Source organism: Oncorhynchus masou, chromosome 12 (assembly GCF_036934945.1).
Source record: "Oncorhynchus masou masou isolate Uvic2021 chromosome 12, UVic_Omas_1.1, whole genome shotgun sequence".
In the NCBI taxonomy this organism is placed as follows: Eukaryota; Metazoa; Chordata; class Actinopteri; order Salmoniformes; family Salmonidae; genus Oncorhynchus; species Oncorhynchus masou.
The window spans coordinates 57427064-57448901 of record NC_088223.1 but is presented as its reverse complement, the minus strand read 5'-3'; the positions used below and the strand labels follow the sequence as shown (position 1 = coordinate 57448901).

General features: G+C 45.6%; 1 protein-coding gene across 12 annotated transcripts in view; it reads right to left on the bottom strand.

The window, feature by feature from the left end:
- LOC135550483 (acetyl-CoA carboxylase) overlaps positions 1–21409 on the bottom strand; it is a 44577-nt gene extending 23168 nt beyond the window's left edge. For 2 of the 12 annotated variants that reach the window (XM_064981333.1, XM_064981337.1), the window contains exons 1-25: positions 21209–21408; positions 19947–20220; positions 15656–15809; positions 15415–15553; positions 14855–14964; positions 14659–14740; positions 14441–14539; positions 14084–14301; positions 13757–13966; positions 13432–13602; positions 8540–8865; positions 8194–8448; positions 7866–8093; positions 7596–7746; positions 7367–7501; positions 7070–7216; positions 6768–6956; positions 6537–6637; positions 4733–4821; positions 4326–4450; positions 4137–4250; positions 3922–4035; positions 2862–2951; positions 2568–2686; positions 1350–1373 (exon numbers count right to left, since the gene is read on the bottom strand). In XM_064981333.1, coding sequence (XP_064837405.1) covers positions 1350–1373; positions 2568–2686; positions 2862–2951; positions 3922–4035; positions 4137–4250; positions 4326–4450; positions 4733–4821; positions 6537–6637; positions 6768–6956; positions 7070–7216; positions 7367–7501; positions 7596–7746; positions 7866–8093; positions 8194–8448; positions 8540–8865; positions 13432–13602; positions 13757–13966; positions 14084–14301; positions 14441–14539; positions 14659–14740; positions 14855–14964; positions 15415–15553; positions 15656–15809; positions 19947–20185 — 3629 coding nt within the window. In that variant the 5' untranslated portion in view covers positions 20186–20220; positions 21209–21408. Of the gene's footprint in view, positions 1–1349; positions 1374–2567; positions 2687–2861; positions 2952–3921; positions 4036–4136; positions 4251–4325; positions 4451–4732; positions 4822–6536; positions 6638–6767; positions 6957–7069; positions 7217–7366; positions 7502–7595; positions 7747–7865; positions 8094–8193; positions 8449–8539; positions 8866–13431; positions 13603–13756; positions 13967–14083; positions 14302–14440; positions 14540–14658; positions 14741–14854; positions 14965–15414; positions 15554–15655; positions 15810–19946; positions 20221–21208 lie in introns of all 12 variants that reach the window. The other 10 variants (XM_064981338.1, XM_064981341.1, XM_064981339.1 and 7 more) reach the window with 7 other exon arrangements.
- Between the last annotated feature and the right edge of the window lie 429 nt (positions 21410–21838).

The following is a 21838-nucleotide window of genomic DNA, read 5'->3' as shown; positions in this document are numbered from 1 at the left end:
GGGGAGAAGGTCCTTGGTCAGAAAGGTGACCAAGAATCCAATGGTCACGCCAACAGAGCTCCAGAGTTCCTCTGTGGAGATGGGAGAACCTTCCAGAAGGACAACCATCTCTGCAGCACTCCACCAATCAGGCCTTTATGGCAGAGTGGCCAGACGGAAGCCACTCTTCAATAAAAGGCACATGACAGCCCCGCTTGGAGTTTGCTAAAAGGCACCTAAAAGACTCAGACCATGAGAAATAAGATTCTCTGTTCTGATGAAACCAAGATTGAACTCTTTGGCCTGAATGCCAAGCGTCACATCTGCAGGAAACCTGGCACCATCACTACAGTGAAGCATGGTGGTGGCAGCATCATGCTGTGTGGATGTTTTTCAGAGGCAGGGACTGGGAGACTAGTCAGGAGCGAGGGAAAGATGAACCTGCTCCAGAGTGCTCAGGACCTCAGATGGGGGCAAAGATTCACCTTCCAACAGGACAATGACCCTAAGCACACAGCCAAGACAAAGCAGGAGTGACTTTGGGACAAGTCTCTGAATGTCCTTGAGTGGCCCAGCCAGAGCGCAGACTTGAACCCAATCGAACATCTCTGGAGAGACCTGAAAATACCTGGGCAGCGATGCTCCCCATCCAACCTGATAGAGCTTGAGAGGATCTGCAGAGAAGAATGGGAGAAACTCCCCAAATACAGGTGTGCCAAGCTTGTAGCTTCATACCCAAGAAGAGTAGAGGCTGTAATCACTGCCAAAGGTGCTTCAACAAAGTACTGAGTAAAGGGTCTGAATACTTATGTAAATGTGATTTTTAGTAGTTTTTTTTTTATACAAGTTAGCAAAGTTCCCTAAAAAAAAACAGTTTTTGCTTTGCCATTATGGGGTATTGTGTCTAGATTGATGAGGGAAAAACAACAATTGAATCCATTTTTGGAATAAAGCTGTAACATAAACAAAAATGTAGAAAAAAATAAAGTGGTCCGAATACTTCCCGAATACACACCTACAATACACACAGAGACACATGCAGACAGACACGCAGTCTTCCCAGTACGCTGCATTATGCCGTGCTGTAGCCATCCATTTAATACATCACCCATAACCAGGTTCAGCTCCAATGTTAAACATCTGATTCATTTATGGGATAACTCGTAACACTTAACAAGCAGCATAGCCAAACATGTCCAATGCCCAGCGTTACCTTGTCTTGCCACAACATACCCTTTAAACTAAATGTCGCTGGCATTACGGCTTTCAGTTACATTTCCAATAGATGAACGGTTGACTACGCCGCCTTCTAGTCTACAGCTTCTACAGGTCTACATAATGGCTGCAATAAAGAAGAAAGTGTACTGTACCTGTTTAGAGTTGGGATGTTACCTCTGCAATCAGACAACACTGACTGGTTAGTTACGCAGACATCAGGAGGAGGAAGCACTCAGAAGAGTGTGTGAATCATAAAAAAAGCTTGAGACTACACATCATGGATTCGACTTTCTGCTGCCTCATGTGGTCCATTTTGCTTGTTCTCGACAACCTAATAAATCAAAATGTCTGGTGAAGTCGGGTTTCTTGTTGCCTTCTCAAGGGCTTCATGAACTAACAAGTGGACAAGGGCCTGGAAGAGCGTCAGAGCACGCCCCTTTTCTAACGAGACGTCAGTGGTGACACCTTTAGGCACTGTCATACATCACATGCACTGTCCCAAACCCCCCCATTACACTCTATATGACAGCTCCTCGAAAGATTCCACAATAGTTATATGCCTTCCTAGAGGCCTATTCTTTGGTATTGGTTCAGTCCTGAGGTGGGGGGGGGGACATGCTGTGTTCCAATGAGGAAGCCAATCAAGCCTGGTTAATGCAAACGGGTTAAACATTTTAAGCGGGATAAACCGGTCGCATGCAACAATCGGAGTACAGCAGTCAATGGTTTAACTTTGCAAATCAATGGTTTTTATTGGACATACACTTCAAAGTGAAAAGTCAGTCTCAGCACCACTTGGTTACTGTTGAATTGCCCATGTGCAGTACAAGTCCAGAGTTTCTCTCTGCTTGTGTGTTACTGAAATAGATGTGTCAGATCTTCAGAAAGTTGAAAACAATCTTGCAGTCATCCAGAGGACAGACCAGAGAGAGATCAACAAGTGGGACTTTGCCGACAGGAGACTAGCTAGTTTCCACTCACACATTCTTGGTAAACCAGGGAAAGTATTTGTACTCTCACAGAATACCTGCTTTTGTAAACAAGGAGTATTTTTCAGGGGGTGAACAGTGGTGGGGGGATAAAACAACCATGTTACCGTGGATGAGAACTGGACCCTTCAGGAGATAATGAAAGACAGTATTGTCCTTACACAGAACCTTACACACTCTTGTCTCTGTTAGCTCTCATCTCTCTTATAGGACCACCCCCTTCCCCTAATAAGACACCTTACTATAGATCAAGCCTCCCTACTCCAGTCCTGCTATTAAGCATTCTCAGCTTAGAATAACAACTGGCCCTAGACCAGTATATATAGGAGCAACACCACATCTCCACCACGGTACCATGCAGCAGAGCGTATGTGTGTGTACCTGTTGGGGTGGGAGGTAGGCAGCATGAACTGGAATTCTACGATGCAGGTGTTGTCCTTTAGCTGTCTGTGCTGGACGCTGTTGAGCTCGTAGGCGATGTAGGCTCTACGTACGTACACCTGGGATGGGGAACACAGGAGAGTTCTAACAGGGCAGAGATCTGGAGACAGTAGAGGAGTGTTCCCTTTACCATGAAATGTCACTCTTTGTACAGTGTCAAAAGCTGTTCAATTGCCTGGGCAACCAGCTATTGTGACTTTGAACGCAAAAAAAAAACAGTCTCCTTCCTCTCACCTCCAGGGCAGCCATCCTGACCACCTGGTTACTGTGGTAGAAGAAGTTAGGCAGCACATCAAAGATGGACGTCTCGGACAGGATCAGTTTCTGCAAAAGGAGAGAGGATTCAGAATCATGAAAGTCCGGAGAAATATCACTGTGACCTCATTCCACTGTCAAATAGCCATCACTAGCCGGTTACTCAACCCTGCACCTTAAAGGCTGCTGCCCTATATACTTAGACATGGAATCACTGGCCACTTTAATAATGGAACACTAGTCATTTTAATAATGTTTACATACTGCTTTACTCATTTCATATGTATATACTGTATTCTACTCTTAATTTTTGTTTTGTTTTCCCCTATTTCGTGGTATTCAATTAGTAGTTACAGTCTTGTCCCATCGCTGCAACTCCTGTACGGACTCGGGAGAGGCGAAGGTTGAGAGCGGTGCGTCCTCCGAAACACAACCCAACCAAGGCGCGCTGCTTCTCGACACACTGCTCGCTTAACCCGGAAGCCAGCCGCACCAATGTGTCGCAGGAATCATCGTACACCTGACGACCGTGTCAGCGTGCAATGTGCCCGGCACGCCACAGGAGAGGCTACAGCGCGAAGGGACAGGAACATCCCTGCAGGCCAAACCCTCCCCTAACACAGATGACCCTGAGCAAATTGTGCCCCGCCCCATGGGTCTCCTGTGCTCGAACCCAGAATCTCTAGTGGCACAGACAGCACTGCGACGCTGTGCCTTAGACCACTGAGCCTCTCAGTGTGCCCCTTTATTCTTTTCTACTGTATTCTAGTCAACGCCACTCCAACATTGCTCGTCCTAATATTTATTTATTTATTAATTCCATTCTTTTACATTTGCTTTGTGTGCATTGTTGTGAATTGTTAGATACTACTGCACTGCTGGAGCTGGGAACACAAGCATTTCGCTACACCGCAATAACATCTGCTAAATATGTGTATGTGGCTAATAACTTTTCGAACCAAATTGTTTCTACTTCTTTGAGTGTCTGAATGGCCTCCAGCAATGGCAGTAAAAAGTAAACAACGGCCATGGTCCCTACCTGCAGGTTCTCGATGCAGAACTGGTGCCCGTACATGTCGATGGCAGAGAGGAAGATGGACTCCACCTGGTTGTGACGGAGCTCATAGGAGGGGAGGTGGGAGGCGATCAACACCTGAGGAGGAGACGGAGGGGAGTGAGAAGATGAGAACACTAACCCTAGCCAATCAAAAATAACAGAACATTTAGAGAGACAGGAAGTGATGCGCTACGGACCTGGCGGGCACGCAGTGCCACCTTGGCGTTGGTGGTCTTGCTGAGCTGGGTGAGCTCTGTCAGAATGGCCATCAGCTCGTCAGTCAGGGTGGGGTCACGACCACACAGCTGGTCCTACACACAGGGAGAACACAGTCAACTCGGTCTAACACACATGACAAATGTATTTCTAAAGAGGGAAGGACTTACAATGAGCATGGTGACCAGGAGGTTCTTCTTGGTGACCTGGGCGTGTGAGAAGATGTAGTTTAACACGTTGGCCATGTCGCCCTTGTTCTCCTCACGCAGTGTGAACACACACTTGTCGTAGTGTCCTGGAATCACACACACACACACGATTCAGAGGAGAAATCAAGTCAACCGGAGCTCAAAGGAAGGTGCAAATTAAAGGTTTGTTGTGTAACAGTCCCCTCATGTGGACAAATAGAGCAAGTGCAGTCCTGAGAGAAGACCATTGAATCCGTTTCATAAATCAAAGACAGGCAGGACTAATTATCACAAAGGCTAATCCTTTCCATGTCCCCTATACCAACCCAGGAAAACCCTTTGCTTTACATAGCCTGTTAATGTTAGGAGTAGAGTCCAATGTTCCTCACCATTCTGGAACTGGACCTCTACTTTGAGGTACTGCCTAAGCAGGTCCATCACCACGGCCTTCATGTGACCACGGATGCCACTGCGGTACCTGGGCAGAGAGACAAAATGGCATGTCAGTGACAGACCATATCAGTATGAATACAGTACGTGTCTTTGGGTTGCTAGGTACAGTTGCAGTCGGAAGTTTACCTTAGCCAAATACATTTAAACTCAGTTTTTCACAATTCCTGACATTTAATCCTAGTAAAAATTCCCTGTCTTTGGGCAGTTAGGATCACCACTTTATTTTAAGAACGTGAAATATCAAAATAATAGTAGAAATAATTATTTATTTCAGCTTTTACTTCTTTCATCACAATCCCAGTGGGTAAGAAGTTTACATACACTCAATTAATATTGGTAGCATTGCCTTTAAATAGCCTTCCACAAACTTCCCACAATACGTTGGGTGAATTTTGGCCCATTCCTCCTGACAGAGCTGGTGTAACTAAGGCAGGTTTGTAGGCCTCCTAGCTCACATACACTTTTTCAGTTCTGCCCACAAATGTTCTATAGGATTGGGGTCAGGGCTTTGTGATGGTCCCTTCAATTCAATTGACTTTGTTGCCCTGAAGCCATTTTGCCACAACTTTTGAAGTATGCTTGGGGTCATTGTTCATTTGGAAGACCCATTTGACCAAGCTTTAACTTCCTGACTGATGTCTTGAGATGTTGCTTAAATATATATCTACATACTTTTCCTTCCTCATGATGCCATCTATTTTGTGAGGTGCACCAGTCCCTCCTGCAGCAAAGCACCCCCATAATACGTGGCTGCCACCCCCGTGCTTCACGGTTGGGATGGTGTTCTTCAACTGGCAAGCCTTCCCTTTTCCTCCAATCTTAACGATGGTCATTAGGTCAAATAGTTATATTTTTGTTTAATCAGGCCAGAGGACATTTCTCCAAAAAGTATGATCTTTGTCCCGATGTGCAGTTGCAAACCGTGGTCTGTCTTTTTTATGGCGGTTTTGGAGCAGTGGCTTCTTCCTTGTCGATATAGGACTCGTTTTACTGTTGAAATAGATACTTTTGTACCCGTTTCCTCCAACATCTTCACAAGATCCTTTGCTGTTGTTCTGGGATTGATTTGCACTTTTCGCACCAAAGTACGTTCATCTCTAGAATACAGAACGTGTCTCCTTCCTGAGCGGTATGACGGCTGCGTGGTCCCATGGTGTTTATATACTTGCATACTATTGTTTGTACAGATGAACGTGGTACCTTCAGGCATTTGGAAATTGCTCCCAAGGATGAACCAGACTTGCGGAGGTCTACAATTTATTTTGGTCTTGGCTGAGTTCTTTTGATTTTCCCATGGATGTCAAGCAAAGAGGCACTGAGTTTGAAGGTAGGCTTTGAAATATACCCACAGGTACACCTCCAATCGACTCAAATTATGTCAATTAGCCTATCAGAAGCTTCTAAAGCCATGATATCATTTTCTTGAATTTTCCAAGCTGTTTAAAGGCACAGTCAACTTAGTGTATGTAAACATATGACCCACTGGAATTGTGATACAGTGAATTATAAGTGAAATATAAGTGAAATAATCTGTCTATAAACAATTGTTGGAAAAATGACTTGTGTCATGCACAAAGTAGATGTTCTAAACGACATGCCAAAACTATAGTTTGTTGACAAGAAATCTGTGGAGTGGTTGAAAAACGAGTTTTAATGACTCCAACCTAAGTGTATGTAAACATCCGACTTCAACTGTATCATCAAGTCATTTAGAGCCCTGAAGCTGAGAGAGAGACTCACCTCTGCACCAGCTGTACGATGCTCTGAGTGTTCATGAAGAACACCTCTCTTTCTGACTTCCTGTTCAGAGTGGCAGCATGACTGTCCAGGATGTTGGCAATCTGGAAGAACAGGCTAAATCAGTCAGGTGTATTCCTAATGAACTCTGTATATCAACTCCCCAGAACCATAAATAATACAATAACCAACCTGAATAATACAGTGTGTGTGTGTGTGTGTGTGTGTGTGTACCTGCTGGCTGGGGAACTGGCAGAGCACAGAGGTAATGTTGCTGGCGTACTGGGCCATCTCCTTCTTGATGCACTTCTCCACAGCGAGGGGGATCCGGCCTGACACACTGGTCATAATGTCCTGCAGCTCCAACAGAGGCAGAGAGGGGTCCCGGAGAGTCTTCATCAGCGTCTCCACCCATTCCTTCAGCTGGGGAAAGACACATTCACAATTTTACCAACTGATATTGATTAACGTACCAACACAGAATACTGCCATCTTTTGTTTGTAGATTGTTGTGTGTGCTGTAATGGACCACTTGCCTTCCCACTGAAGAAAAGTTCAGGCAGGCAGAAGCCATTCATGACGTGCACAAGGTGGTCCAGGGTGCTGTGGAAGACCCTGTGGAGCTTCTCTCCTCTCAACGCCACCGCCTGGATGACGGGCAGCGCCCCGTGGTACAACTCCGCCTGAGACACACACGTTACAACACACTTTTAGTCTCGCATCAAAACGTACTGTATAGCTATCCACGTTTCCATTTCAAAATAGAAGGAGCATATTTAGACAAAAAAAAAACTCTAAATTCCCCAGTGTCAGGCACACCGTCCCTTACTGACCTGTTGAACCCTGCTAGGATCATCTAACTGCAGCTTGGCGATGACACAGCCGGGCTCCAGCACGGCACCGGACCTCTTCACATAGTGGATACAGCCGGACTCCAGCGCCGTCAGAGTCATCACCATCTTCATCACCTGACACAGTTACACACACAGTTGACATGGCCGCTCGCTCCACTAACGGAGTGTGTGACCACGGCCACAACTATATCACCACACACACACACACCTCTATCTCAGCGTAACACTGGCCAGAGAACACGTGCCCCCCGTCCTCCACGTTGTACTGGATGAGTTTCCCTGCTGAGAGCGAGCGAAGCAGGGACGGGTCGTTCTCCTTCTCAAACACACACGTCTTGTTCCCAATGGTGATGCGGTACCTGGGGGGGGGAAGAATCTCTTTTAGTTCATTGCCCTTATCAAACCCAAACCTCTCAACATTCCTTTAAATGAAGATGCATTCTGTCTGCCCATCGTTCTTTCCTTCCATCCATCCTACCGGTCCACCTCCTCCTTCATGTAGGTGGTGTAGCTGCTGCCGTCGTAGGAGAGCAACAGGCCCCCGTCGCTGAGGCGATGGACGTCTACCTCGGCCGAGGTGCTGTTCATGATGACCACGTAGGAGTTGGGGGACTGACGCGTCACCTTCAGACAATACTTAGTACCCTCATAGATCAATTCCACATCAACTGTGTTGAGAAGGGTGTGCGCGGGCAGCACCTGGCCTCTGTAGAGGGGGAGAGAGGAGAAGAGAAGAGAGGAGAGTGAGACGGTGTGTGTGTGTTTGTGTGTGTGTGTGTTCTTAAAATCTTTAAAATAGTGTTGACCTTTCTAGAGAGTGCAGGAAGTTGGAGACACTGTTCCTCAGGTTGACGTCAGCCACGTGGAGAGCCCCGCTCACTATGCCCAGCATGGTGTCAGGACGCTCTGCCTGCATCTTCTCTGAGATGAGCCTGTCCAGCCAGCCTGTGTCGATGGTGTTGTGCTGGAAGCTCTCAGTCTCCAGCAGCTTGATGAGGTACTCCACTGTGGTCCTGAAGTCTCCTCTGATCGACAACTCCTTCAGGGCCACCACCATGTTACTGAACACACACAGGAGAGGTGGGTTTCACTGACAACACACACAAAACACAATGAACTTCACATGATTTTTTCCCTAGTGTGTGTACTCACGAGATGGCCTCCTCTCGGTTCTCTCCCCAGGAGAAGCAGTGGCCAAACTGGGAGTCTGCAAACTCATGCAGGCCTCCGGCCGCGGCCACACTGAAGTATCCCCACACATTCTTGTTACTGCGGAAGTTCAGCTCCTGCACCGTGCCCGAGCTAGGCTTGAAACCCTCATCAGGGTTCTCACTGGTGATGCGGGCAGCGATGACATGTCCCCGTGGGGAGGGGGCCGTGGACAGACCCTCAAAGTCAATCATAGAGTCTCCCCAGGGCTGGACACCATACATCAATCTGATGTCCTTGATACGGTGCAGGGGGATCCCCATGGAAATCTGAGGAAGAAGAAACAGTTCCGGTCTGTAGTAGAAATAAGTTCCTGTTAAACGAATGGGTCTTTGAAATAATTATAAAATTCACTAATGCACTTCTGGTCCAATGTTTATCCTGTAATTGAGGTCAAGAATGTGCTCAAAGTTTGAATCTTCACTAACACCCTTTCATTTCCTGGCAATATTGAATAATAATAAATGTGTTAAGGGTGGGATTAAAAACAAACAAAGATAACTATTGTAAAATATACTGTGCTTGTAAAATGTATATAGTATGTATAAACTGGAAGAATATGCCTTAGTCTTGTTGGCCATTAGTTTAGTCCAATTATTGGGCGGTAGTGTAAGAGGAAAATATATTTTTTTTAAAAGACGGATAGCTAGGCACACACACACACACACACACACACACACACACACAAAAAAGTCCCCTTTTCAGGACCCTGTCTTTCAAAAATAATTAGTAAAAATCCAAATAACTTCACAGATCTTCATTGTAAAGGGTTTAAACACTGTTTCCCATGCTTGTTCAATGAACCATAAACAATACATGAACATGCACCTGTCATTAAGACACTAACAGCTTACAGACTGTAGGCAATTAAGGTCAAAGTTATGAAAACATAGGACACTAAAGAGGCTTTTCTACGGACTCTGAAAAACAACAAAAGAATGGTGCCCAGGGTCCCTGCTCATCTGTGTGAATGTGCTTTAGACATGCTGCAAGGAGGGATGAGGACTGCAGATGTGGCCAGGGCAATAAATTGCAATGTCCGTACTGTGAGATGACCAAGACAGCGTTACAGAGAGACTGATCATCCTCTCAGTGGCAGACCACGTGTAACAACACCTGTACAGGATTGGTACATCCGAACATCACATCTGCGGGACACGTACAGGATGGCAACAACTGCCCGAGTTCCACCAGAAATGCACAATCCCCCCATCAGTGCTCAGACTGTCTGCAATAGGCCGAGAGAGGCTGGACTGTGGGCTTGTAGGCCTGTTGTAAGGCAGATCCTCACCAGACATCTCCGGCAACAACGTCGCCTACGGGCACAAATCCACTGTCGCTGGACCAGACAGGGCTCGCAAAAAGTGCTCTTCACCGACGAGTTGCGGTTGTGTCTCACCAGGGGTGATGGCCGGATTCACGTTTATCGTCAAAGGAATGAGCATTACACCGAGGCCTGTACTCTGGAGTGGGATTGATTTGGAGGTGGAGGGTCCGTCATGGTCTGGGGCGGTGTGTCACAGCATCATCGAACTGAGCTGGTTGTCATTGCAGGCAATCTTAATACTGTGCGTTACAGGGAAGACATCCTCCTCCCTCATGTGGTACCCTTCCTGCAGGCTCATCCTGACATGACCCTCCAGCATGACAATGCCACCAGCCATACTGCTCATTCTGTGCGTGATTTCCTGAAAGACAGGAATGTCAGTGTTCTGGCCAGTGAAGAGCCAAGATCTTAATCCCATTGAGCACATCTGGGACCTGTTGGATCGGAGTGTGAGGGCTAGGGCCATTCCCCCCAGAAATGTCCAGAAACGTGCAGGTGCCTAAGTGGAAGAGTGGGGTAACATCTCACAGCAAGAACGGGCAAATCTGATGCAGTCCATGAGGAGGAGATGCATTGCAGTACTTAATGCAGCTGGTGGACTGTTACTTTTGATTTTGGCCCCCCTTTGTTCAGGGACACATTATTCCATTTCTGTTAGTCACATGTCTGTAGAACCTGTTAAATGTCTCAGTTGTTGAATCTTGTTATTATTTTCTATATTGTAGAATAATAGTGAAGACATCAAAACCATGAAATAACACATATGGAATCATGTAGTAACCCCCCCCCCCAAAAAAGTGTTAAACAAATCAAAATATATTTTATATTTAAATAGCCACCCTTATGATGACAGCTTTGCGCACTCTTGGTAATGTATATTTACCCAAAAATATATGGGGATGGGAAATGATGCAGACAATTACATTGATGGAAGCTACAATCTGAAATATTAAAGCTGATCCACCCGCAAAAAAAAAAAAAATCAAAGAAAAATTTCTGCTAGGGTTTTAATTGGCTGAATACAGAAAAACACTGGGTCTTGAATGATATTTCTCTCTCACTTAGAACCCGGTTATTAACTCTCTCTTCTTCCTGGCCAGGGCCCAGTTTCCCGACAGCGATGGAACTTAGGCTTAAGAGTGTTTTAATGATGCATCATCGTTCCTAAGGCAGAAGTTGTGACATGCTTTCCCCAGAACACCACGCAGAGAGAACGTTTGCTAAGTGCGTCGTTAAACCCTGTGTCGATACTGACGATGGATCAGCTCCTATAGAGATATTACCACCGATGGCTACAAATAGTCAGAGGCAGCTTATTATGTTTACCCAGTAATAATACCCTAAACCACAGATGTTGTTACACATCATTAAATAGATTGAGGCAAAAAATAATAAACTGAAAGTAGCACAATATAACTCAATTGATTGGACATGAAATTGATTTCAATATGATTTAAATACACTGAGTGTACCAAACATTAACAACACCTTCCTGATATTGAGTTGCACCACCATTTTTCCCACTCAGAACAGCCACAATTCGTTGACGCAAGGGAACTCTACAAGGTGTTGAAAGCGTTTCACAGGGATGCTGGCCCATGTTGACTCCAATGTTCCCCACAGTTGTGTCACGTTGGCTGGATGTCCCTTTGGGGCGTGGACCATTCTTGATACACATGGGAAACTGTTGAGCGTGAAAAACCCAGCAGTGTTGCTGTTCTTGACACAAACCGGTGTGCCTGGCACCTACTACCATACACCATTCAAAGACACTTAAACCCTTTGTCTTGCCCATTCACCCTCTGAATGGCACACATACTCAATCCATGTCTCAATTGTCTCAAGGCTTAAAAATCATTATTTAACCTGTTTCCTCCCCCTCATCTACACTGATTGAAGTGGATTTAACAAGTGACATCAATAAGGGATCATAGACTTCACCTGGATTCAACAGCATCCCTGTTTGTCAGTCTGTCATGGAAAGAGCAGGTGTTCTTAATGTTTTTGTGTACATAGGCCCATGTAGCCTATACTGTACTCGGTTCATTTGAAGCAACTTTTCATCTTTCGTTTGTTTGTAAGAACTGCAAAGACAGTGGCATTTATCGTGGAGCAACTTTGTATTTGTAGTCAACTTTGTTCTGAAGTTATAAGCGGTTACAGATGTTTTTCTGTCCATGTTCAGCGGAGATCTTTGTACAAAGTGACGCAAAAAAAATGATTACAAAACTATCGACGCACTTAGCTTTTCTAGGAGTGGTCTGAGGCAGTTGGTAAACTTTAGTGACGATGGTTTTGGGAAAGAGCTCTGAGATTTAACAACGCTCCTATGAAGATTCTAACAAACAGCCTTTAAAAAAGGTCCAATGTAGCCGTTTTTATCTCAATATCAAATCATTTCTGGGTGACAATTAAGTACCTTACTGTGATTGTTTTCAATTAAAATGGTCTAAACTAAATTAGCTTCTTAGCAAAGAGCAATTTCTCATGAATGAATTTAGCTAGCTGTTATTGGTAGTGAGGTTTGGAACTCTTTCTTAGGGCTCTATTAACTAATCAACCACCTGGTGTTATCACCAGGCAGGCCAAAACTCCATCCTACTAAAAATGGCTCAAATTTCAAAACAGCTCCTACACATTTTTATTTTATTTATTTATTTAACCAGGCAAGTCAGTTAAGAACAAATTATTTTTTACAATGACAGCCCACCCCGGCCAAACCCTAACCCGGATGATGCTGGGCCAATTGTGCGCCGCTCTACGGGACACCCAATCACAGCCAGTTGTGATACAGCCTGGAATCGAACCAGGGTCTGTAGTGACACCTCTAGCATTGAGATGCAGTGCCTTAAACCGCTGCACCACTCGGGAGCCCCAAAAAAGCGCATTATCACAATTTTACAGTATTATTCAAACCTCAGTGTGGAAAATTATATAAAAACACAGGAAATCACGTTTTTGACTGCACTGGGCCTTTAAGATGCCTTTGAGAAACCTTTGTTTATCTCACTGAGAGGAATCACAGCTTGTTGTATCCCACTGTTGTCTGTCTGCCCCTTCCTGCCCAGTGAGATTAGACAGTGTCAACGTGGGGATAGGTGGACAGGCAGGGTATATCCCTCCCCTACAGCACAGACAGACGACTGCCATCTTCAGCAGCAGCTCTGTTGGTCTGTCCTTCAGCTTGAACGCCCACCACTGACCTACATACTGCTGAGTGGACACGTGACCCACCACTGACCAACATACTGCTGAGTGGACACGTGACCCACCACCACGACTGATGTTGGAGGTGTCTGGAACACCCCCAGAGGGGTGGTGAGGAGGAGGAGGGAGGGGTTGATTTTTCATGTTTCTGTACATTAGCTCACTCCAACCTAACCAGTTACCATGGAGACAGAGGCCCGGGATGAAACTAACTGTCGAGAGCAGTGAGGTGTACCTACACATCAGCGACGAACAACACAGACTGAATAGGAGCTGGACACACACTGTTGCTGAAACTGACCTGCAGCTGTGCAGCAGGCAGGTTGACGTCGGCCACCATCTCAGTGCAGGGGTGCTCCACCTGCAGACGAGGGTTGAGTTCTAGGAAGTAGAAGCTGCCATCTTGGCTGTAGAGATACTCCACTGTGCCAGCACTGACGTAGCCCACCATCTTAGCCAGCTTCACCGCACACTGAGGAGTGAGGAACAGACACACAGTCACAACCCGGCAACTTAACCACAGAGCAACGAGTCCATCTGGCCACAGTCCCTCTCAAATTTCAACACATTAACATGGCTCCTCTCAATGGGAATGTCTCCATCCAATAGCACAAATTGTGCCATACCCTCTCCATGTCCTCAAACACGTCTGAGGTGGAGATGGTGGCGGGCGCCTCCTCTATGATCTTCTGGTGTCGCCGCTGTACGGAGCAGTCCCTGCCGAACAGGGAGATGGCGTTGCCGTACTGGTCGGCCAGGAGCTGGACCTCCAGGTGACGAGCGTGTTTGGCCAGCTGCATCACGAAGATGGGTGAGCCCGGAACCTCTGTCTGGACCTGGGGAGCCAAGGAGAAGGGAGCACGTTGGGTTATTCAAAATCAAAATCATACTGAACATGTCCTTCAGCCCATCATAACCATATAGGGATACTGGAATGAGACTGGACTTCTCACCTGTCTGAAGAGGTTGGGGAAGTCCTCAGCACAGTTGACTTTGCGGATGCCCTTTCCTCCACCTCCCTCGGAGGCCTTCACCATCACCGGGTAGCCCACCACCTCCGCAGCCTTCAGTCCTGCCTCCACATCATGGATGCAGCCCAGCTCATACAGATCAGGGGGAACGTTGATGATCCTCTTCTTCTGGTCACTCTCTGACCACTCTACTGTTAGCCCTGAGACACACACACACACACACACACACACACACACACACACACACACACACACACACACACACACACACCATGGGATCAGTCTCTGACAACACACTTACTTCAAAGCCATCCAGTGAATTCAACAGTACAGACATACCTGCTCCACTCCAGGGCAGGGTTGGGATGCCAGCTGTCTGAGCCACGATGGATGAAGCGATCTTGTCCCCTAGTGCCCACATGGCCTGGCTCGGAGGACCTGGAAGTAGGCACAGAACACATCATCTTACAGGACAGAAGGGCTAAAAGCAGTATCCATGGCTCTGTGTGTGGCTGGAAGACTCAGTGGAGAGGAGATGGTAGGAAACACAGTCTTACCCATGAAGGCAATGCCATTCTTCATGAGCAGCTCTGGCAGTTTGGGATTCTCTGAGGCGTGACCCCACCCAGCCCATACAGCCTGGAGAAATCATTACAAACACAACCAGTTCAAATAAAGGTTATACAAGAGAGTTCAATCACTATTTAGAAGAAAGTCTACTCTAGGCCTAAATAAATGGATGTTTAGGAGTACCTGCACAGGTATACGCTTAGCAATGTCCAGAATGAGCTCCACGTTGGCATAGTTGTTGTTATTGGTCCCTCCTGGCACAGGCACATAGTGGTCGGCCATCTTTATGTACTCTGTAGAAGATAATGGGGTGAAAACCGTTTAGCTCTGCGCTGCCCATAAAATAGCATGTATAACAGTCCAACATTTCATCTCATCTTTCGTCTCTAAATATTAGCTTGCTATCATCACATCTAAAACATCACCACCAGTGTCAAACCATTTACACATGATAGCATTTGGAGAAAGCCATTATTTTCTACACAATCAGACAAAGCCCTTTCTGCTGAACTAGGTCAGTTGCCTGTTCAGTGCAGTGCAGGTTTAAACCAACAGACATCCTGCTCTGGTCCACTCTTGGAAGCCTAAGTGGGTTTGCTTGTTTAAACACATCAGACTGGCTGGAGCTTTGTCCTGTTTCTCTCTGGGTCACTAAGCAGAGTTAGAGAGGCTGGGTAGAGAATAGAGAGACAACGGTTACTCTGCTGCTACTAGTTGTGATGATACTGTAATGTAAAGCTCACCTGCGTTGGCCTTCAGGTCCTCAGGGGTTACCATGACGACAAAGCGGATGGCGCGCTCGTTGCGAAACATCTCGTAAGCCCAGCGGCGGATGGAGCGCATGCATTTGACCGCTGCGATGCCATTGTTGGCAATGAGGACCTGAGATGGGAAGAGATGTGAGAAGGGGACTAGCCTCTGAAATTATTGCATGTCAAATGTGGTAAAACCAGGCCCTAGGAGCTAAAGAAGCCCTGGCCTTACCTTCTCGATGACCTTATTCCCACCAAAGCGGGTAACAAACTCAGCGGGGGAGGCCACGGTGAAGTCTCTCTGCAGGTCGATGCGACGCCGGTCTCGGCCCTGCTTGACCAGGTGCAGCCCAGACATGCTTGGTCTGTGTGAACAACTGAAATTACTTCAGCATGAAGAGAACACCGTAGTGTAAGGTTGGTGGGAGGGGGTTCACGATCCCCCAGCATTTGTAATCAACATATTATTTTACATTCATCCATAATAACTTCTATAATAAGAAGACGTGAAAGTTCATGCTACAGTCAACATACACAACAAGCATAAGGTAAACGGCCCAAACTACACTTGACACGTAGTGTAAGCAGAGCGCACACGTTGCTCAAGACTAGAGGTCGACCGATTAATCGGAATGGCCGATTAATTAGGGCCGATTTCAAGTTTTCATAACAAATCAGTATTTTTGGGCGTTGATTTCCCAATTATTTTTTTATATGTATACACCTTTATTTAATTAGGCAAGTCAGTTAAGAACACATTCTTATTTTCAAACTGCCTAGGCCTAGGAACGGCCTAGGAACGGTGGGTTAACTGCCTTGTTCAGGGGCAGAACGACAGATTTTCACCTTGTCTGCTCAGGGGATCCAATCTTGCACCCTTACAGTTAACTAGTCCAAAGCTCTAACCATTGTACTCCACGAGGAGCCCGCCTGTTACGCGAATGCAGTAGAAGCCAAGGTAAGTTCCTAGCTAGCATTAAACTTATCTTATAAAAAAATATCAATCAATCATAATCACTAGTTATAACTACTAATCCAGGTTAGCAGGCAATATTAACCTTGTGAAATTGTGTCATTTCTCTTGCGTTCATTGCACGCAGAGTCAGGGTATATGCAACAGTTTGGGCAGCCTGGCTCATTGCAAACTAATTTGCCAGAATTTTACGTAATTATGACATAACATTGAAGGTTGTGCAATGTAACAAGAATATTTAGACTTAGGGATGCCACCCGTTAGATAAAATACCGAACGGTTCCGTATTTCACTGAAATAATAAATGTTTTTTTTTCTCTCGAAATGATAGTTTCCGGATTCGACCATATTAATGAACAAAGGCTCGTATTTCTGTGTGTCATTATGTTATAATTAAGTCTGATTTGATAGAGCAGTCTGACTGAGCAGCAGCAGGCTCGTAATCATTCATTCAAACAGCACTTTCGTGCGTTTTTCCACCAGCTCTTCGCAAGCACAGTGCTGTTTATAACTTCAAGCTTATCAGCCTAATGGCTGGTGTAACCGATGTGAAATGGCTAGCAAGTTAGCTGGGTGTGCGCTAATAGCGGTTCAAACGTAACTCGCTCTGAGACTTGGAGTAATTATTCCCCTTGCTCTGCAAGGGCCGCGGCTTTTGTGGAGCGATGGGTAACGATGCTTCGAGTGTGGCTGTTGTCAATATGTTCCTGGTTCGAGCCCAGGTAGGGGGGAGGAAAGGGACGGAAGCTATACTGTTACATTGGCAATACTATAGTGCCTATAAGAACATCCAATAGTCAAAGGTATATGAAATACAAAATGGTATAGAGGGAAATAGTCCTATAAATAATATATTAACTACAACCTAAAACCTCTTACCTTGGAATATTGAAGTCTCATGTTAAAAGGAACCACCAACTTTCATATGTTCTCATGTTCTGAGCAAGGAACTTAAACGTTAGCTTTCTTACATAGCACATATTGCACTTTTACTTTCTTCTCCAACACTTTGTTTTTGCAGTATTTAAACCAAATTTAACATTTTTCATTATTTATTTGAGGCTAAATTGATGTATTATATTAAGTTAAAATAAGTGTTCATTCAGTATTGTTGTAATTGTCATTATTACAAATCAAATTAAATCGGCAACGGCTCTTTTGGTCCTCCAATAATCGGTATCGGCATTGAAAAATCATAGTCGGTCGACCTCTACTCAAGACCAGCGCTGGTGAAACAGTCACTGTGATCCATCAGACATGGTACACCAGCCGTGCCATCAGCAAGTGCGTGGAGCACTGTGGCAGCGTCTTTTTACACTAAGTCTAATTTAAGCGTAAGCCTTCCTCGGCCAGGAAAAACACCAAACGAGATCTTTGTCGACCTTGTAGGCTGACTGAGCTTTCAGCTGTCTTTTGACCCTTCACACTCCTGGGAATTGGCCTAAATGGGCTACATTTAAATGTTTCTTACAGAGGAAATATAAAAACTACAGTAGAAATTGAAAGGGAACAGTTGAGATAATTGTATACATTTTTTATTTAACCTTTATTAAACTAGGCAAGTCAGTTGAGAACAAATTCTTATTTACAATGGACTGCCTACCCCGTCCAAACCCTAACCCGGGCGGCGCTGGGCCAATTGTGCGCCGCCCTATGGGACTCCCAATCACAGCCGGTTGTGATACAGCCTGGATAATGGCAAAATGATTAGACCAAAGTTGAGTACACAACAGTTCTCCTGACAAGACTGAATCCAAATATTACACTGTTGATTTTATGTGCATTTTACACTACTTGTTGCTGCATTCGTTGATAAAGAAATCTGAAAATACTCTGGATACGTTTAGTAACACAAGACAAGCCAATACCTGGAAAATGTTGGGTAGGTGCAACCTAACACAAAAAAATAACAAAGCTGCGATGATAAGAGAACTACTGTGATTAGATTGGACTGATTAGACTGCCAGGGCACCTAAACTAGGTTCCACCCTCAGAGAGAGCCAGTGGGAGGATGGATCCAGTCACCCAGAAGGGTGTGTCAGGGACAGAGCCCCTTAGTGTGTGTTCGGCCGGCTGCTGTGGCCTGACACTGCACTGTTGCATCAAGATGGCATGCTACAGAGACACAGACAGAAGTCTCTGAATGAAGCCCCAGAGAATGAAGCTCCCAGAGAACGGCACTTCCCATCATCTGAGCTCCCCCTTGTCCTATAGGAGAGAGCTGTGAGCTCTGCCTCTGCCAGTAATTCCGGTTTCATCATCAACCCTCACACTCCCTGTCACATACTCAAGCACACAGGACAGGTCAGCTGTAGAGAGCTGTGAAACTAATCACTTCAAACGTGAGGTGCTAAAAGAGGATCAAGAAAAACCTTCCCCTCTATCTCTGTCAGGAAGGCACATCGTAACAGCCTGCAACCTCAGACAATCCCATATAGACTGGAGGTAAATACCTGAGCATGATGTTTGGTTATACTCAACTATTGGAAAGTGATTCAGATATCAAGTTCTCTTTCTATCATGCCACCGAATGATTGCCCCATAAGCGAATATAAGAGTGTGTACTGTACACAGCTATTTTCCAATCATGGCTTTGGAAAGTGTGTGTGGAAAGACGTAGCTGACAGGTGAACAGCAGCGTGAGTGGAATTGGGAGACAGATATTTACTTCTTCGTCAGTGTCCTGGCCCACCACAACACTAAAACCCTACTGCTAGACTGACTGTAGTAGGCCTGACTCTCACGTCAGTCTGTTACAACTATTCAATTCCAACAACAGCCCAGACCTGTGGCAGGCATATAGTTGAACCAAAACTCACTAGAATAGTCTACACGCGAAACACAGAGTTCGCAAACAAGAAAGACTGAGAAACCAATCTGAACACCATTCTAAATGAATAGCCTGCGCCTACTGTATGTGTACAAATGTTGACATATTCTTCTGGTCAGCACCATATCTGCCAGTTATTCATACAAATCAAGTCATATGTATCGCCACACATCTGCATTCACAATGTCCATTCTCTAGAGCCTAGTCCCAGTGGCTGTAAAAAGAGCCACCAAATACAAAGGAGAGCTGGTGAGGACAGGCTCCAGGGAGAGCTCAGGGCTCAGAGCTGAGGTTGTTGGCAATGGGACAGCAGCAGGGAGGGCAGTCCATCCAGAACACACAGCTCCTCTATAGCAAGCAGGCATGGTGTGAAGCTGGCCTGGCCACGTTTTTCACACACCACCCACAGCAGAGAAGCGAGGGAGGCCCGCCAGGGGGAGATCACTGAACCCAGTGTTCTCCTGCTGCTACCATTCCAGAATACTCCCCTCCAGACTCATCTGATATCTGTATTGGAGGTTTCTCCATCCCATACACCTGGAGCCAGATTGTTTCATCAATAAAAACTGTGCAGTACCATTTTGTATAATGCATTGAGATACTGGTAACCTCAGTATAGATGCTATGAATAAACACCTCTGTGTGGTTGCCATGCCTGGATACACAACACAAACAGAGGCTCAGGGAACACAAACCAGAGAGAAAAGCCCAGGTTCTGACCTCATGTGGGGGCCGTCGATGTGGTCGAAGCCCATCTCGTAGGTGCTGTTCTCTGAGCTGAGGCTAGAAGTGGGGGATATGGAGCGCTCCTTCTCCTCCAGTCCCAGCGTCAGGTCTGGCTTTCCCAGGATCTCATCCTCAGAGTTCTCCTCCGACACAGAGCCGATGATGAAGTTGGAGTGCAGCGCAGCAAGGTTCGGGGCAGCGGCCTTATTGGCAGGCGCGTCCTGCTGTGCCATAGCTGGACCGTCACCACGTTGGCAGGCTGCGAACACTGTGGAGGGAAAGGAGTGGATGAGGAGAGTCAAAACCACAAGTATTTATAAAGCTGGAGATAGAGCCGAGTCCTCAAGTAAGTCAGGGCCACAGCGTGATGACACCAGGCCGTCCTGGCATTGGCTGCTGTTTGTCAGATTGCATCAGTGAGAGGAGTTGCACAAAAATGATGTTGACCCTGCATTCATATTGCAAGACATTGCAAAAGAATGGTACAGAGGGCATTACCTCCCCATCCTCCTTAAATAAAATGCTTACTGTGACTGTAATATATATTTGTTTATTTATACATACACACAAATATAGTTACAACATACTCCAATCCAAAACCACTGGTTTGAAAGGCATGGTCTGCATCGATATTTGCTAGTCTTTGCGAGGGTATACTTTTCTTAAACTACAACTGTGCACGAGCAGAGAAACCAGAACAAGACAGACACACCTTGCCAGCATTAGTTTTAGCTGCTTGCTGGACCTGAAAAACAAGCCCAACAATGCAGACATAACGTAAGAGAACAGCACTGAACATAGACGTACCCCACATGATAATGATAGGCTCTCATGATAATGATAGGAAACAAATGTCGCCCCGCACCCTGGTCCAAAACTGGTTTATCTTATGGATGGGAATCTAATGTCGAACAGGCAAGTTAAATCAAATCATACTAGTAGTGTTGTGTCGCGTTATGGCTAACCATAATCATATAAATTTAAAAAAAACACTCGTTAGTCTCAATACAACCCTAGTCGATGTGAATGAGCAGGGAGGTTTCACAAGTAGGTTCTGGCTATCTAGGTAGTTAGCTAGAAAGACAGACCGGTATCTTGTTAAGGTTGGCTAAGTTATTACAACAGCATGCGAGGTGTCGGGCAGCTAACTAGCAAGATACCGGTCTGCTAACGTTACTGTAACATACAGTCAGTGTAACTAATTAGCTCATCACCTAGCTATGCTAGCAAGCTAACGGTTACGACTCAGTACTCACCGTGAGAAATAAACAGACAAGCAATCCTGAGTCGTTGATCCCAAAGGATTGGTGGTGACTTATTTAATTCACGTTGGTTTCAGACATGTCTTTCCAACCTGTGATGATAAAAAAAAAACACATTATGATGAGCTAATGTGACTACAAGAGGCGCATTTGACAGTAGGGAGTGGTATGATGCGAAGATGGGTTACGTTTGGCCATTCACCTCTGACCTTGGCTGTGTTGCAGTAGAGGGCCAATCGGATTGCCCGAAAATATCCGAGGCGGGCAGAAAGAGCCAAAACTGGAATTGACTGGGAGGAGGTGTGCCCAATAAGAACACATTTCTACCATCCCACGTGTTTGGTCCAGTATGGCCTGATCTGTACAAACCTATCCTCCCTGGCAGGCTGGCAGAGTCATTTCTGATCATACAGTAGTTTCCAGACTTTTCTGATTTAACTAAAATAAAAGAAAAAACACAGGGTATGATGTGTAACGTACCAGGAACCATACCAAGTACAAGACATTGCATAACAACATACACACCATTTAGCAGTGGCGTAAAGTACTAAAGTAAAAAATACTTTAAACTACTACTTAAGTCGTTTTTTTTGGGTTATCTGTACTTTACTTTACGATATATAT